Source organism: Chenopodium album, chromosome 23, assembly GCF_948465745.1.
Source record: "Chenopodium album chromosome 23, dcCheAlbu1.1, whole genome shotgun sequence".
NCBI lineage: Eukaryota > Viridiplantae > Streptophyta > Magnoliopsida > Caryophyllales > Amaranthaceae > Chenopodium > Chenopodium album.
Window position 1 is genome coordinate 28480516 of NC_137856.1, and position 18261 is coordinate 28498776.

At 32.9% G+C, this 18261-nt stretch overlaps 3 protein-coding genes across 3 annotated transcripts; 1 reads left to right on the plus strand and 2 right to left on the minus strand.

Annotated features, from left to right (window-relative positions):
- On the plus strand, positions 1-576 carry LOC145607278 (agamous-like MADS-box protein AGL80). Its single transcript, XM_081662990.1, has one exon. The coding sequence runs from the start codon at positions 1-3 to the stop codon at positions 574-576; it is 576 nt and encodes a 191-aa protein (XP_081519116.1).
- A 2254-nt stretch (positions 577-2830) lies between these two features.
- LOC145609635 (agamous-like MADS-box protein AGL80) lies at positions 2831-3750 on the minus strand. Its single transcript, XM_081665086.1, has one exon. It carries the CDS (start codon positions 3662-3664, stop codon positions 3113-3115), a length of 552 nt encoding a protein of 183 aa, XP_081521212.1. The 5' UTR covers positions 3665-3750; the 3' UTR covers positions 2831-3112.
- Positions 3751-8284: 4534 nt separating this feature from the next.
- Positions 8285-17835, minus strand: LOC145608635 (chromatin structure-remodeling complex protein BSH-like). Its single transcript, XM_081664246.1, has 11 exons — positions 17678-17835; positions 17448-17536; positions 12820-12914; positions 11722-11793; positions 11581-11628; positions 11409-11492; positions 10110-10148; positions 9917-9999; positions 9765-9827; positions 8852-8955; positions 8285-8743 (listed from the first exon to the last, which is right to left on the minus strand). The coding sequence occupies exons 1-10, from the start codon at positions 17725-17727 to the stop codon at positions 8856-8858; spliced, it is 723 nt and encodes a 240-aa protein (XP_081520372.1). The 5' UTR covers positions 17728-17835; the 3' UTR covers positions 8285-8743; positions 8852-8855.
- Positions 17836-18261: the final 426 nt, after the last annotated feature.

Consider the following 18261-nt stretch of genomic DNA (forward strand, 5'->3'; position numbering starts at 1 on the left):
ATGAGTAGAAAGAATGCAAAATCATCAATCATAGAAGATGTCGTTGCTAGGAAAGCTTCATACAAAACGCGATCACGAGGTTTACTAAAAAAGACTCAGGAAATCAGTGCATTGTGTGATGTGGATGCTTGTGCTATCATATATGGAGAAGATGACCAAGTTCCATTGGTGTGGCCTGAATCTGAGACAGAAGTACGACGAATTATCATCAACAATTACAAAGGTAAGTCTCAGGTAGGTCAATCAGGAAGACAATTAGATCAAGAATCATTTTTAAAGCAAAGCGTACAGAAGAGTGAAGAGAAGTTGGCAAGGATTCAAAGTAAGAATCGAGAGTTGCAAATGGAAAATACAATCACCGATATAATGACTGGAAGAGCTACACTCGAACAAGTCCCTCCTTGCGACTTGGGTTATATGATTAGGTTGTTACGGGAAAAAATGAGGCTTGTAAAGAACCGGATCTCTAATTGGGAAAATAATATCAACAATCCTCCTTTTGAAAACCCAAATGCTAACCATGGAGATGGGATGATGGAGGCTAGTACGTCGAGGAATAATCATACTAGTGAATAATCCTTGGTCGGGTGTATCTTAGCTTGCAGCCAATCCTCACAATCCCTATTTTAATTTATTGTTGTTTTTATTTTTGTTGTTGTTTTTGTTTTTGTTGTTGTTGTTGTTGTTGTTGTTGCTAGCTTCTAGTAAAATAATGCGAGCCTAAGATTTAAATAAAGAATTATTGGATTGGTTTTATTTGATAGTTCTTTTCTATTATTTATTTTGAGGTTTAATGTAACGCTACTATGGATATTCATAATCACTTATGTTGTATTTTAAGACATTAAAATTTTGATGATAGAGCTCTAGAGTTTACACCTTGATAATTTATTACACTAGTAGAAATATTATCCTTTGGGGAAATTCACAACCAAAAAGGGGTGTTTTTTTTTTTTTTTTTTTATAAATATTAAGGAATAATTTTAAAATCACCGCACAAATTAAACCTCCTTTTATTATTAAAAAAACGATTATAGTCCTTTATTTTCTCTTATCCAATGTGGATGGGTTTTTTAAAATTAAAATAATTATTTTTAATTTAAAGTTTGCATTAATGGTTTGGTATTATAATGAACTTAATACATAAAGCAGTTTGGGTAGATGTTTTCTCTGTCTTTTGTGGAAGTGAAGTGGAAGATGATTAATATGAAGACCTTTTTAAGGTTATTTTCTTTTATGAAGCATATTTGGTGGAATAGACAACTTGATATATGTTCTGAAGAAAATAGATGATCTGAACTCATCTCACTTTGCGATTGGGTCATAAGAAATTATATCCGTGATTGAAATGAAAAAATTTGTTATGTCCTAACATTTCTCAGCTTTTTAATAACTTGAGTTGTTAATGACTGTAATAACACTCGTTGGTATAAAATTATGCTTTGATGGTATTGTATTAAATACAAACAATGAACTCTGTTCATACCAACAAAGCATTTTGCATTTGTTGGTATTGATGAAGAAGTAATTTGGTATCATGGTAATATCATTTATAAAATGAACATAGTCACTAATTATTCAAATTATTAGCGGCATCGAACTTTCAATTATGACAAGTGGTAAACTAATAATTATGTCTGTGTTATTGTAATTGGTCATTCAAGTCCTGTTCACATTTACTTAATTTCAGTTCAGTTCAATTCAATTCAGCTCCAATCAGTTCAATTTAGCTCCAATCAGTTAAGTTCAATTCAGTTCAGTTCAGCTCAGCTCTTAATTTCCCTCTCACATAAAATATTCATTTCAGCTCAATTCAGTTCAGTTCAGCTCAGCTCCAATCAGTTCAATTCTGTTCAGCTCCAATCAGTTCAATTCTGTTCAGCTCCAATCAATTCAGTTCAGTTAAGCTCAGTAAATGTGAACAGGCCCTTAAGGCCATTTAGAATATGTAATAGTAATAATATTATCTACAAATGCTTAAAAAACGATTTGACTCTTAGTTTGTTTTCTTCCTTTGAAAATTTATGACAAATTCACCCCTTTTACCTATCACCTAATAATAAACATACGGATCAAAAGAAAGGAAACGTCTTATGTAGGGAATATTTCAACACTCAACTTTGAGCCCCATTGTGATCATGCACTTAAGCATGATAAAACTTGTAAACCGTTCACGGGCGTGAAGGTCACACTCTATTCACGATCACAGAGATCGCTAACTCTATAGTGTTCCAGAACCATGACTGGATATTCAATTCGGGGATGATATATGGTACAAATCCAACCTAAAAGAGATTGAGCCCGCCCTAAATAGGCCTATATTTTATTCTTATGATAGTCATGTGCGTTTTCCGATCAACATATAATCATTATATTAATCCTAAGCATATTTAATCTACATTGGTTCATTATTAATGCACAGATAAATTTATTATTGGCGACCACTCAAATTAAAATCATATTAAGCCCAAATCAAATTATTAATTATCTTATTAGGCGCGATTTCAATTACAAATTTTCTTTAAACTTGCAGAAAAGGCGTGATCAAATAATAACAATAATATAAAAAAGAATCAAGCAATATATAATTAATATACACAACAAGCATCATCATAATAATCTTATTAAAGCATATTAACATTATAAGTAAGATTCTAGGCATGATACTAACATGATTAATAACAAATCCTAGCATGTCACTAATAATAAAAATCAAAGCTTGATCATCATAATAATCTTTAAGTGTAGAAATTAAATTGTTGTTTTACTTCTTCTAAAAATTTTATACCAAGTGGAGACAAGTTGATTATTTAATTTGAAATCGGAGGAATTATATCATAAATGCATTATTAAAATGAATTACATATTTTAGCTAGGAATAAAAATCACCTATTAAAACCAATCCGATCCAATTCTCCATTTAAATCTTAGGCTTGCAGAAATACAAGATAAATTGAAGACGGTAGCAATAAGAAGAACAACAGCAACAACGACAACAAAAATAAAAAACAAACAACAACAAAAAACAAACAACCACAAAAAATAAAAACAGACAACAACAAAACAAAGATAGCGAGGATTGGCTGCAAGCTAAGAAACACCCAACAAAGTATCATTCGCTAGTATGATTATACCCTGATGTACTAGCTTCCATCGTCCCATCACCTTGAGAACGAGGATTGATATTCTTTCCAAAAACCCTCAATCGATGCTGGACAGACTTCTTTCGATTCTCTAGAACCAAAATCAAGTCACCCAAATCGCAAGGGTCAACTTGTTCGATTGTAGATTTTCCAGTCATTATGTCAGTGACCATATTTTCTATTTGTAACTCTCGATTCTTCCTTTGAATCCTCTCTACCTTCTCTTCAGTCTTTCTGACATTTACTTTCGACAATGATTGTTGATCTAATCGCCTTTGCAATTGAAATATCTCAGGATTATCTTTATAATTAGAGATAATTCTTGTTACTTCTGCCTCAGATGAAGGCCACACCACTGGGACTTCTACATCTTTCCCGTATATGATGACACAAGCATCTACGTCACACAATATACTAAGTTCTTGTGTCTTTTTTACTAACCCCTTTGTGCGTTTTGAAAGTGTAGTTTTCCTTGAGGTGGAATGTTCAATGAATGCTATCTTCACTTTTTTTCTAGCCATTTCTTTGATGGCCTGGAAAAGATTTAGGGTTTTTGTTTTGAACTAAAATAAGGGTTTTAAGGTGTTTTTTTTTTTTTTTTTTTTTTAATGTATTTAGAAGAGGGGATGAATAGTATTAGGTATATAGAGGGGTATTTATAGGGCTAGACCACCCTAAACCCTAAGGATGCAATGAGAGTCCAATTTTGTATACCTTATAGTCCTAAATGGATTGTATTGACAGCACATCAATATGTCATTGAATTGAGATATTATTGACAGCAAATAATTGTATGTGTAATAAAAAATGATATTTGTTACCAAAATTAGGTTGATATTTTGGCAAGTTGGCTAGGATATTAATTTAATATCCATCCATTATTGAATTTAAACCATTGTAATTTTTGTACATTAACCAATTAAATATCTTTTATTTCCAACTTAAAATTATGTCCTCAAAGCTCTTTGGCCACCTTCTAAAGAAAACATTAACTAAAAGAAAATAATTGGGGGATAGTACTGAGATGAATTTGAGGAACGAACATATATGTGCCTTAACAAAAATTTCTAAGACACTTTAAATGTAATAGGTATTCATTAGCAGATGATTTTAGCATCGATTTAAATAAGCTTACAAAATGTACTTGAGTTTGCATAAGAGAAAGGACAAAACCTTGAACATTGCATTTGTTTTTGGTGTCTAGAGTGTCACAAAGGCGGGTAATAATTAAGAGTTGATTTCAGGATCCCTAAAAATCAGGAGGAAACTCTAACCACTTGAGCTATCCATCATTCTCAAAACCTTTAATGAACATTGTATAAAATTAAGAATTATTGTACTAAAAAGGTTTTAAATCACAGAAGTTTAAAGCTAAACTTTCATTTTACTAACTAACAAAAACAAATACAAGAGGAGCGCATATATAATTAATGTTGCATTACTAAATACTAGTACTTTCTCCGTTACGTATTACTCGTAATAAAGGGCTATTATTTATGAAACATAAAATATTCCTTTTTTGCGAGTAATATATAGAGGGAGTACATTAAGAAACATGCATGAATTTGAAGAAATGGTTATCAAACATGAACAAATAAATCATTATACGTCGAACAACGAAAATCTGCACCTAAACTTCACAATTTTATCACATCGATGGCTTAGCACGATTACTTGGTAATGGCATAGACTGCATAGATGATTCCGGGGAGGTAGCCAAAAAATGTCAATATTAGGCAAATCCAGAACTCTACCTGCAAGCCAATTACACGAGTTTAGCTTAGTTAAATATATTGTGTTTACTAATTACTAATTAGTGACTAAAATCAATTAAAAAATTAATGATGATTATGCAAAATTAGTCCATTGAACTATTTAATAATTAATTAAAGATGATCAGCTCATGTTATTAGCTACTAACATAACCTCGACTCATGCATGAGTAAAATATAGTTTCAAGTATTTAAAACTAGAAATAAAATTGTATGGATCCTGAGATTCCTAACCACCAAAAATACATACGGAGTACATAATAATAAATTAAAATTTATTAGATAATGCATACTAAATAATTCAAGACAATTAATTTCTATTGCAATTCAAAGATTTTTAGATTTACAATTTTGAGTATTTTAAATCCAAAATATTTCACAATTAGTATTATGTTACACTATTATAGTGTTATGTAAAATCGTATTGTGACAACTAAATTCTAAAGATCAATGGATGTAAACTAATAAATCAGATATAGTTTTTCTTTCTATCACATGGCAATAAATCTAAAAACCCTTCTGATAAGGTGGGTGCAATGTTAATTAGAAAAACTTTATAATTATAATTAAAACAATAACTCAGTTGCAAATTAAAAGATATTGACAATGAAAACTAGAAACTAGAATAAACACCTACTTCAAACCATTCAATAATGTATGAAAACAAAATAACATTTCTTACATCCGGGATTTATCATCACAGTGATATATATTATCATGTGAACTGGTATCGTGACAACTAAATTCAAAAGGTCGTAATAAAATGGATATGATCATAGGAAGATGATACTTACCCTACAGCCAAACTTGAGAAAAACACCAAGAGGGGGTAGAATTATTGCTAGAAGTATATCAATACAAGTTGCTGTTGAGTCTGACATTTTTATTTATATTTGGTGTGATAAACACAATTACACAAAGAAAGAAGAGAGAAAATAGCAAGCTAAGGTTGTTAGAGTAGGGATAAGATGGCAACTTAAATATGGTTTTAGGATCTATATATAACCTACACACTCTCTCCCAAAACAAAAATCAATTTTTTTTTATTAATTATAGTTAGGGTGTGAAAGGAGCTTAACAACTCATGTATTTTTTTTTGGGTGCTAACATAACATGATAACAACTCATACATGCATGTAGTTGTTTTTTTTTTCGAAATGATCACATCTTTAATTGATAAAGAGGCCTATGTCACACCCGTCATAACTGTCCACTTTATACGACTAAAGAGGTTTCACCTCAAAACCATATGGCAATAAGGGGAGTAGCTTCTTAGCCTTATAAAGTGGACTCAACTCTCTTATTTATTCAATGTGGGATACACATCCTAATACAAACTCTCACTTATACACTCAAATAATGTGGGACAACACACCACTCACATGTGGGTTTTCTCATGGGCTCAACATTAATAAACAATTACCAAAATTAACATTATCGTCGCATTTAATTATGATAATTATGGTGGAAAAAAAAAATCAAACCAAGTATAGGTAGGTCAAAGAAAAAGAATCCAATTGTACAAAGACTCACAACATTCCCTCTATTATACATTTATACTTAATGCCCTAAGTTGATCTTCAAGTTCATTTATAAATCATGTTACATACTTATTTAGTTATGTTACCTTATGTATACTTCAAAATAAGGAACAACTAATTCCAGACGGAAGAAATCAAGACGTCGACATTAAAAACACCCAAGGTTGATGTGAGGAATATATCAAACCTATAGCTAGTATGAAGTTACACAAGCATATTAAGCAAAATAAAGCAATTAGACAGGTAATAACATGTGCATTAGTATGTATTATGGCCTGATTATAAAGCAAAAGCTTACATTACATGTTTTGTCTATGTAAGAGAATAGGTTCTTTCATGTGTTCTAGTCTTCCAGATCCGACGCAACCGTAATCGGTGTATTATCTCTCTAGGTACAGTTTCTAATTTCTTAATTAACACCACTAATTATTGTTTAACCACGTGAATTTACAACTTATTCAGAATATTATTGCCGACCATTTTGTTCAATAAACTCCTAGAGTCCTAGGGTTGTATCTTGTAAACAATATCGTGGTATCATAAATGAAATAAGGTTTTAGAATCAAGCATATGAATTTTTTTTTTTTTAATGCCATTAAAGTGGACTTTGTTGATTTAGTAAAGTAAAAAATTTGTTTACCTTGAAAATTAACTACGTATTGCATTAGCATTTTTTGAAAATGATTGTTTGCACCATACATAAACTTCATCCCTACGTTTGATGATTATATCAGTATCATTTTCGTTTTCAGAGGAGCTGCCTGATAACGGGGGAGAGGGATAGATCTTTATGGATACGATGAATAGTTAAATGTAAACATGATTTGATTTCATCTCTTATGCGTCCACACTATTGCCCTTTAATTTCACACGGATTTTTTTTTTTTAATATGTTAAAGTTAAATCATATATTGTTAGAGATATGAGGTATCGCTCATATATCTAACATACATCACGTAGGTTTTTTTTTTTTTTTTTTTTTTACCAAATCCGCCTATATTGTGAGTGAGCTAGACTTACTATTATAAAATCGTCAAAGAATTAAAATATGCATTTAGGTTTCATGCATCTTGAATCTAGATTTATTACAACAACCAAATAATAATATGATACGAGTACCATGGATGGTGAATAAGAAATAAAGAACCTGAATCTCCTGTTGAACACCTGATGACATTTTTATATAGGAAGAATTGGTGAGAAGGAACAAGCTTGCAAAATTCAATGGCGGTGCCAAGTAAATAAGTAATTCTTCATTGTGAATGACGACACAATTTTTATAAACAATTACGTGATTTTGCGTTTATTTGTTGACTTTTCCTCGTAACAAAACAAAAGCATGAAATTATCCTAGGAAGATTTGTACGATTACATAGTACAAGCAGCTAGGCAACTTAATCACGCATTAATATAAAATTAATTTTTAAAACTCACACGCTAATCAAATAGGACCAAAGAAACCTCACATGGTGATGCCTTTCATAGTTGCATCATTCACATCACCTATCACGATACTTTTTAATTAAGAAATAAGCTACATCGACAATTATCTAATTACAATCGATTGTATCTTTTGCGTGATAGAATCTAAGACTAACTTTTATCATATGTTTGTACTTTATGGCAAATGGGGAAACCTTGGTTGTACGAAGATCTTTCAAATCCTGTCTTATTTTTAAACTATGTTCTATATGAAGTATTCTGTTTACTTTTATGTTTTTCGACGTATAAATTTAAATGTTATACTCTTTACTGTAATATATACCCAAAAGAGTTCAAATACCATAATAATAACCTTAAGGAAAAGGAATTTTCCAAGTTTACATTTAGTTCCTTTGATTATGCCTATAACAAAAAATAATTAGTATTATTGTATTGGTAAACTTTAAATAGTCCAAGTTAAAGATTGAGAGTTCAACCACCAAGTTCAACTGCTTTGTACATCCCTATCGAGAGAAACGATGCATTAATCAATCTTCCACATGAGCATGTTGGATATTTAACATTAAAAATATGCAAAAAAATTGAAGTTTTTTTTTAAAAAGAAACGTTTTTTTCTTCTTTCCTTTCCTTCATCCAATGCTTGTATTGCTTATTCAATTTGCCGGATATCAAAATGCATGAACATTACCGGTAATCCCCCTCTTCGATTTACTCGAACGCTAATTGTTGCAAGTACTATGCAGTAAAAATACATAACCTTTTAAGGCATAAGATTTCTTTTCTTCACATATCCATAACACTGCTTGACAATGTCCTAGCATATGCTTCCAGCAAATCATGTCACCTAATAAGAGAAATGCCAGCATTTATATGCAGTATACACCACCAGAGGCAATATATGAAGAAAACAATGGTTTCTTCGTTAATAAATAAATAAATTATTAAGACGTACCTACTCAACGAGCAATTTTATCTTCTCTTGCTTCGAGTGCTTCTACTTCCTCGTTTGAGAGGATGTCAACAATTGCTTCATACACATCCCAATCTTTTCTTTTCCTGAAGTTTACAACCATTAAATTTCAAACTGTAAACCTTAATTTACTCTCGGAGGAATTGATTTATTTTCAAACCAAAACCAGTTTAAGTAATTAAAAACCCTGATACACAACCACTAAAGGTGTTATCAATGAGTGAATTACATGAAAAGGAAAACACAACATAAGGAAATCACTCCTTCCGTCCCAAGGAAAAGGTAGTTGCATTAAGATGAAGGAGATTGAAAAGGTTATGGAATTACTCATAAATGAAAATGATAGACATCCAAAATGAATACTGTAAAGGAAATTAATGCCAGAAGCCAGAATTGTCCGTGGAAATATTGCAGAGAACTGAGTCTCCAGATCACAGTGCACTGAAGCCAACACCATGCATCTCAAGTTCTTTACCCCACAAGAAACCTATTTAAACTTCCCTAGTAGCAAGAAAAATCTATCTCCAACTTTTACACACTGCATATCTCGAATAGATCAACTACATCAATTTAAGAATGCAAATGCGTCAGCATCATTAAGAAACGGCCTAATGAACAGAGCAAATTCTACAATTGCCTCACACCATATGTCAATAGAGTGGTGTCAATTATTAACATACCATTTTAGTCTAGAGGTAATAACTAATCAAGCAGCTGACAAGTGACTGAATTAACATGCTACTCTTACGTATATATAGTTTAAGCCTATCATGCAAGTGTAGGGCAAACTCCGGTTTTAAAACAGAAAAATAAGGATATGTATAGTAACAAAACAACAAAATTCTCATATCATGCCAGGAAAGGGGAAAAAAAAAATCTAAATCTAAACTCTTACCGAATGACACTTGATTTGCTGCCAAACAACTTAGCCAAATCCACTGCAGTAACGCCAGCTTTGCTGAAATGGGACATGTCAATTATAAAACTAAAGTTCACTAAATTGGGACATGGACTAGCTATCTCGTTGATATACATGCATTAACATACCTAACAGGCATGTACTCAATTCCACGACGACCCTTCTTGCTTACTCTGATCTCCTTAGCTGAGGTTACATTTTGGACTGCAATCTGCAAACAATGATTGACACACACAGCAGCTAAATGATATAAATTCTTCTTTACTACATGGATACATATCATAAATAAACATGTTTAGAGATTTCAGATAATGTCAGCACCTCATAAAGTTGCTCCCTTATGGCAAAAGCAATAGCAGGCTGCGAAAAGAAACAATCAGCGATTCACGTTAAGGCATGGGGTCATTCAGAACATGATAACATACAATCAAAAACAAGAAAAAATACCAATACATGATATCTCACAAATTATCAAGCACTCAAACACCATTTAATAATTTTCATTATTTACTTCACTGATATCAGGAAAGAAGAGGGTCATAAGTACATTGGATAGAGCCAATGCGTAAGAAGAATCATATTTCACCAAGTGCCAAGTGGAAATTGAAGACTGTTGGCTAGTTATTAAATGTTCAACACATAAGAGCACGGTTTTACCTTGATTTGATTTTTCCAATTACCACGTGTAATAAGGTCACATTACCAAAGTCTTCAAGTTCACTAGTAGTCTATTTCTAAAGAACCATCGTGTGCCGCTCTTCCACTGCCACTTTCAAAGCAACCAAAAAACAAAATTTTCCGTGATCCTATTTCATATTTTGTATAATTACTCACTTATTGCTCCATCTTGACATTTTTTAATTTGCCACATCCACAACACAATTAATGTTTTTATTTAATTTATAAGCAATATCATTAAAAATATTTCTATGTGCTGATTTTAGATGTTCTCTATTTGTAAGTTTATTGTACCTTAGCTTTTACATGACTCAACAAGTTTCAAGTTGTTTTGACAAAGTTGCCATAAGAAAAATCAGACTCGTTGAAAAGATTCCAGCATTACGAAATTATTAGCATAATAAAAACTCTTGATATAAATTCCAAGTTTTGATGTGTATCTATATGCATCAGCATGCTTGCATTACATGACATCAAAGCAGCTAACATAGAAATTTCAATGAGCGCTATATAGTTGAAGTATGGAGGTAGAACAAGCAAACTGACAGTTCAACAATTTATGGGACCAATGCTTAGATGTACAACATGTGGATATACTTAATTAACAATTTGAAATTGGCCATGGCTTCACTTCTTGCCCAGGAATTCTATATATATGCTTAGCACCAAAGGGGATTGTGCATGCATGTCTGACATCTATCAGGTTCATGCTTGATGTTCAAGCAAGGTAGCTAAGATTTGGGCAAGAAAAAGGAATACTTCCTAGAGTTTCCTAATCTGGGCAAAATGGCAGGAGCCAGAGAGGAATTTTCCTGGAGGAAGATTCTTGGGCATTGCATTATCTGATGCATCAGCATTAAGTTTCTTAGGAAACTGCAGATAGTCAAGCCAGAGAAACCTATTAAAATCTTCATAAAAAAAGGGTGCTAGTTATTTGCTTACTCCAACTTCAGGATCGTCAATACCCATGTCAGCACAGAAGATCTTTGCAAAGTCCTCAGGATCACTCTCCATATTGTTCAAGTCCTGACAATGACAATGTACCTTATTCATTTGAGGTTCAAGACATAATTATAACCAACCAGAAACTCTCATATAAATGACATAATCTTACCCACAAAAACTGGTCTCTGATAAGAGTCTGATTTACTCGAAGATCTAGCTGCAAAAGGGTAACAGGCAATCACATCAACAACAAGATTAGATATTGCATCCAATTTTACAGAAAATACCACAAGAAAATCAATCATCAAACCTTGATGGGGACAATCTTCTCACCAACAATCATATCTTGGCCTTCATATGACCGAAATTCGGTCAGCTGTGACTGCAATTACCAAATGCCAGCAAGTAATAACAATATAGTTAAGTGCTTTTAGTTCAAAATTATAATACACATTTCCTACATAACTTGCATTCTGCTAAGAACCTACGAGTCATTTTACAAGAGTAATGAGGTTTTAGTCATACAGACTATACAAGTTTGAATAGGAAATGCACATCTCCACAGGTAGTAGAAAAAAAGGAACGTAATATTTCCGTAGGGGCATAAAAAAAACAAGGGTTGCTGTAGGTTAGCAACATCTAGCCAGAAAATCTTTCGTATCCATGAGCATAAAACTAGGTGATATTTCTGTGGGGCATATGGGCAATCCCTACTCAACAACCTCCAGCACAACCTCCAGTATTTTAGAGAACCAGTTTGGGTTTATGTCAGGGAGTTCAACCATGGATGCAGTTCATTTGATATGGCTAAAGATGGAATATAAGGATTTGCATATGATTTTCATTGATATGGAGAAAGCTTATGACAAGGCGTCAAGAGAAGTGCTTTGGCCTAAAAGTTGCATCCTTAGTAACCCTGCTTCTATTTGTCTAGATATTATCCCAGCAGAGTGCTTTACTGCTACGTTGAACCACCACTAGCAAATTTCACCCCAACCCTTACTTTAGCAATGCCACCCACTCACTAAGCTCACTGCCCACAGCCTTGGCAACAAAACTGACGACTTTCATTGCTTCCTAAATCATGAAATATTGAAGTCCTCCCTACGTTTATTACGAAAATGGTTATAGCTTATGGTATCCTTAATCATGCCCTAATATGCTTTGTACTATGACACAAGACACTTCATAATTGTTTCATAGAGGGAAAAAAACATGTAAAAAATGATCAGAGGAATGATTATGAAAAGGGCCCCAAGGAATACGAAGTGAGGAATAGACGAAAGTGATATGTTATATAGCATGATGCCCCATCTTATTAGTTCATGTTTAAGTTCTCTTTTGGATACCAAAAAGAAAGAGATAGAGAGTTTTAAAAGGATGCATGCATTAGTAAACCTCCACTTACTTGAATAGACTGAGCAATCTGAGTTATAAATCCAGTTGGGAGCTTCAAGTCCTTTACGGTCTTTTTTGCAAACACTGCCACTTCTGAATCAGGATCTGCAACTCAAATCAGCAAGTGGAGGTGAATAGTACTTTAGGAAACACTTCCAGCATCAAAAACAGAGAAGTCTAGCAATAAATACAACAATAACAAGAATATTGTCAAAATAATCTTAAAGCTATAGATGTAATTCCCCGTATTTTGAGACTTCACTAATTATTTCATTATTTTAGGTAATTATTTCTACTAATTAATTATTTTACCAAAGGGTATTTTAGTAAATTTACTTTCAAAAAGATACTTTGGCGCAAATGTAATAAATTTGAAGTATCGATTTCCGGATTTTGATTTATAATTTTCAGATTTTGATTAAATAATTAACTTGAATATTGCTCCATATCATTATTTTAAGTATCCTTTAAACTTATAATTAAACCCTTGACTGCCAAACCTTAGAAACCCTAAAATCCTAAAACCTAGCTTACAAACTTGGTCATGAAATCCTGATTAATTAGGAATTTTAATGATCATAAAACCTTAAACAATTTTATTTTTAAAACCCTAATATTATCTCAAACCTACCATCTAAAGTAAACTATAAATATCCCCTCCATACATCTCAGACTCTTCACTTAAAATTCATTCATTAAAGGTCTGATCAACTATGGTTTGATATAGTTAACCTTTCTAAAGCATGTTTAATTGATTGAAATGAATTTAGAGTTTGTATGTACTAGCGACGTTAGCATTTTTGCTAGCTTACGTTCCATTTTGTTTTGGCTTTGCCCTACTCATCGTTATGATGAGTAAGTAGGGGACGATGACTCGACATGATCTAATTTGCTTCAGTGGGGACGAAAGGCAATATTCCCTTAGCCTAGATTTCCTGTTTACAATTTTAAGTATGAGTACTCTTTCGGATATGTTTTGGAATTTTATCGTTATTACTAATAAATAAAATTTAAGTAATTTTTTTTCTTCCACTAAGAGTCTTAAATTTTGAAAAGCCTTACGTAATCACGTGGCCGTAAAACCCAAAATTTCTCTCTAAAGCATTCTTATAATTATTATTATTCTAAATTTAAAAGAGAGGAATTAGGGTATTACAACCTATGTTACCTGGACACGGCATTTTGGCCGGCATACCCGGGTCGATACGACGCGACACCGATCTAGGTATGAAATCCGTTCCGGATACTCCATTTTGTTCTCGGGTACGGCGGCCATTGAAGGAGTTGAAGCTTTGAAGAAGATGAAGACGGTTCTCAAGAAAAGTGTGTGGGCAGTTGAAGACGGTTCTCAAGAAAAGTGTGTGGGCAGTTGTTGCTTCCCAAGAAAAGTGGGCAGTATATTTATTTATTTATTTATTGAATTTAATTTTAAAAGTTTTTAAAAAAACTGTGTGGGCAGTTGTTGCTTCCCAAGAAAAGTGGTACAAATTACTAGTATTAGATTATTACTAGTTTGTTGGCACTACTTTGGCTTCCCAAGCAAGGTTTCGAGTGTTTTTCTTTTGAGTGTTTGTATATACAGTACTATTTTTGATATATTATGGACAAAATTATTGCCGTATCCGTACCCGAGTCCAATGTTAAGACGGTGTCCCCGTGTCCTAAATTTTTTAGAATGGCGTATCCGACACTCGGATACGTACCAATATCGGATACCCGTACCCGTGTCAATGTAACATAGATTACAACAGATGTTCACATCCTAGATCTAAATCCAACAACAAAACAATCTAGCACAATCAAGAATCTGATTCCATAAAAGGATCAAAGAGCAAACATTCATTGGTTCCTACTGCTGTCCCACCATGTTTAACAGAAATTATCCCAATTTCAATACGGTGGCGGACAGATTGTCTACAAAGTTTAACAGATGAAAATTGCAACTATGCCGATGTAATCAAATCAAAGAAAATACTTGACAGAGTCCTGTAATTCAAAGCTGAGGCTACAAAATGTATAATAAAAGAAAAAGCAAAAGGACAAAATGAAAATCTAGAAACCTTAGCCTTTGATTAAGTAGATTATCATACTCTAAACCTGCCAATTTCATCTCTTATAGCCAAATTGAGAAACATAAACAACACTTACCTGGACACAAAAGGTTTCTGCTTTGGCAGCAATATGAAGGGAAGGAAAAAAGATATAAGTCATTTAACAAACAGCTTGAACACTAGAGAGTAACCGCTCCACTCAACCATCCATGAAAACCAATGATAAGTTCCAGTTCCACTAGCGTAACAACTTAACAAGTTATAACAAAGCTACACTTTCCAAATTCCCATAAACACGTGCTTTAACATCATCATAATCAATTAATAATCAAAAGAGACAATCACTCACAAAAAAAATTGACTCTCCCTAACTTTCCACAGTGATCAAGGGTAACATTAGTGTGTGTTTGTCTTCTCCTGCACATAGTAACACCTTCAGCTCTTGGCCACCAAATATTTAGCACAGAAAAAGAATTGATTTCCCCAAAAAACTTTTTAGAGTGAACCGGGAAAAAACTAAGACTGTACCCTTTCTATGGAAATACGTTTAATTTGGGGCCTGTATATCCCCAGAGGCTTGGTGCTTGATGCTATATCTCCTAAAGACCGAAATTATTGTTATTTAAAAGAAATTTTTGTAGGGGAATGATACAACCAGCAGAAGACTTCTTTTTATATACAAAAACTACTTCCAGACTTCGAACTCAACTCAGGTCCTTTTTTGCGGAGTTTTGAAGATCACACAATACTGGATTTGATTCAAAAACCTTTACAGCTACAAAGTTAACTTTTATACTGACCATTAGACATTTGCTGCTTATTACCTCGATTGTTGATCTCCTGATCTCTTCTTAATTATACTTCCTTAATGCAACTTTCCTTGTCTCGGGATGCCTAGGCATCCACGGAAGCCTTGCCTCGTTTGAACCTATTTCAACTTTATGTGCACATAAAAACTGATGGAACCTGTAGTTCCCTACTACAACACTCAACCACTATTGGAGCAAGCTCCATACAGCAATTTATCTACAAATTTGATAAGTGAGCAGACCTCAGTTAAACAAAATAAATGATGGTCAAAGGACTCACCATTGTTAGCTCCCATGAAATACCTCTTGATATCAGTATCCAATTGTCAAAACTTTTAAAGACGAAAAAAGTTAGTAGCGAATAGAACAATCTAATCCCCTAAACTGCACATTCACTATTTAAAGTTAGGTAAATATAAAACATAAGCATTCTCCTTCCAGCCCGCCTTCCCACAAATAAGTTAACTAAAAGAAAAGGAAAGGATCTAGCTACCAATAAATCTGCACATAAGAACTCTATGGCTGTCATCTCATGGTCAGAAGATGGAAGAAAAAAAAAAGCAATAGAAGTAAGATGATAAGAGGGTCTAAGGATCACCTAGATTAATACATCCATTAGTCGCTCATGATCACATACAATAAAACGTACTAGAGAAACAGATTTCAACAAAAGACATAGTGAATGTGCCCTTTTCTCCCCTAGAGAACAATGTTTTCTTCATAGTTATGAACTAGAACAATTGCAAAACCTATACATTTAGTAGGAATCTGACAAAATTGGAATTCAGATGTATGAAATTATCACCCCTATGCTACCATGGCAATTGTATAAAGAATTAGATATGGTCATATGGACTTTAAACATACTGTTTTCCCCAATAAGCGGCCTCTCTCAAATCCACATAATTTCTGGTCAAAAATGGCACTATTGGAACTCACATTCAATTATCTCCTATAAGATCCTCTACTTACTAAAGATTGCTGCAAATCATTGTTTCTTCAACATAGGAAAGGTTACCCCAACACTTCAGTGTTATTACCCATTCTTTTTAGAAACACTGTCAAAACGAACCTCCTCATCAAGGATCACTACCTAGCGGAGTACTTACATTCTCCTTTTCTAGTAAACCATCAAAAGATTTCATTTTTCTCATGTAGCAATAAAACTATGAGTATCCTTACTATCTCCTACATCTTACTCTCTAAAGCACAAAATTTATAGTCTCGTCATCCTCGCCAATAAAAGGGGCTCATACTAGTAGCATTAATACCTTTATAATTACCTTCCTTATCTTCTACATATGGCTTACTGTACAAAAACCCTTGATCATCCTCACAAAATTTATAGTCCCATCAACCTCGCCACTAAAAGGGGCTCATACTAGCAGCATTAATACCTTTCTAATTACTTTCCTTATCTTCTACATATGGCTTACTGTACAAAACCCTTGATCACACCAATAACCCAACTCTTAATCATACCATTTACACCCAACTGTCTGAAGTTTACTTATACAGTTCATCCAAACCGCGAAACTATAACCCTTTCCAGTCGTCTACTCGCCTATAAGCCAACAATTGGCCTTCAAATTATCCAATTGCCAACCAAACACCCCCCCCCCCACCAAAAAAAAAAAAAAAGTTAAATTGACAATCAAATTGAAAAAATGGGAATTTCTTACAACATCAAATTACTGACAAAACAACTAATTGGTACAGAATTATATTTAGGGGCAATAAAATTTGATTACAACAATCAAATCAAAGAAGAAGAAAACCTGAAGGGTTCCAGGTAAAGGCATCCTTATATCGCTGACCATCAATTTCAATGTCCAATCGAATTGGGACTAGATTTTCTGCAGTTGGCCTGTAATCATAAAACAAAAACATCAATTTTTAGTTGCTGAAAAAGAATTAAAGAAAATTATAATCTTTTTTTCAAAATTCAAATTCAAAACAGTTTAATTAAAAGGGTAAAATTGAAAGGAGAAAATAATTGAGGGTTTACATTCTGAATTTAACTGGGTGACGGTATGCTGGTGCTAGTTGGGACTTCATGCTTCTTCTCGCAACTTTGTTTGCTGATAATTTTGGCGCTTTTTTTTTTTTTTTTTTCTTTTGGTGGTTTCGTCTTACAGAAGTTGGAATTTTGAGGACGTGGTTTATGGGTTAAGGCCAAGGTTGCTAACTCCTAAGGCTCCGTTTGTTTTATTACTAGGTTTTTTTTTTTTTTTTTTTTGAGGAAGTTAACGATAAATAATTTTTTAGGGAAATGATTCTGTAAGTAAAATAATCATCAAAAGAATCATTTTCTATACGTAAAATAATTATATAAGGCCCTGTTTGATTCACCTTAATTTTGCTGAACTGAAATTATTTTTACTGAACTGAACTTATTTTTACTGAAAAGAACTTAATTTTACTGAACTGAAATTATTTTTACTGAAATTAAATTATTTTTACTGAACTGAAATTATTTTTACTGATTTTCTATTATAATTCTTCTTTATGAAAACTGAATTTTACTGAACTGAACTTATTTTTACTGAACTGAAATTATTTTTACTGAACTGAAATTAATTTTGCTGAACT

Bases quoted from the DNA above. Each gene is read 5' to 3' on its own strand.
- LOC145607278 (XM_081662990.1), top strand. From the start codon at position 1: ATGAGTAGAAAGAATGCAAAATCATCAATCATAGAAGATGTCGTTGCT.
- LOC145609635 (XM_081665086.1), bottom strand. From the start codon at position 3,664: ATGGCTAGAAAAAAAGTGAAGATAGCATTCATTGAACATTCCACCTCA.
- LOC145608635 (XM_081664246.1), bottom strand. From the start codon at position 17,727: ATGAAGTCCCAACTAGCACCAGCATACCGTCACCCAGTTAAATTCAGA. The intron at 11,794-12,819 runs GTAAGTGGAGGT...TGGTAATTGCAG, and splicing joins AGATTGCTCAGTCTATTCAA to TCACAGCTGACCGAATTTCG. The intron at 11,493-11,580 runs GTAAGATTATGT...TGTCATTGTCAG, and splicing joins TCAGAGACCAGTTTTTGTGG to GACTTGAACAATATGGAGAG.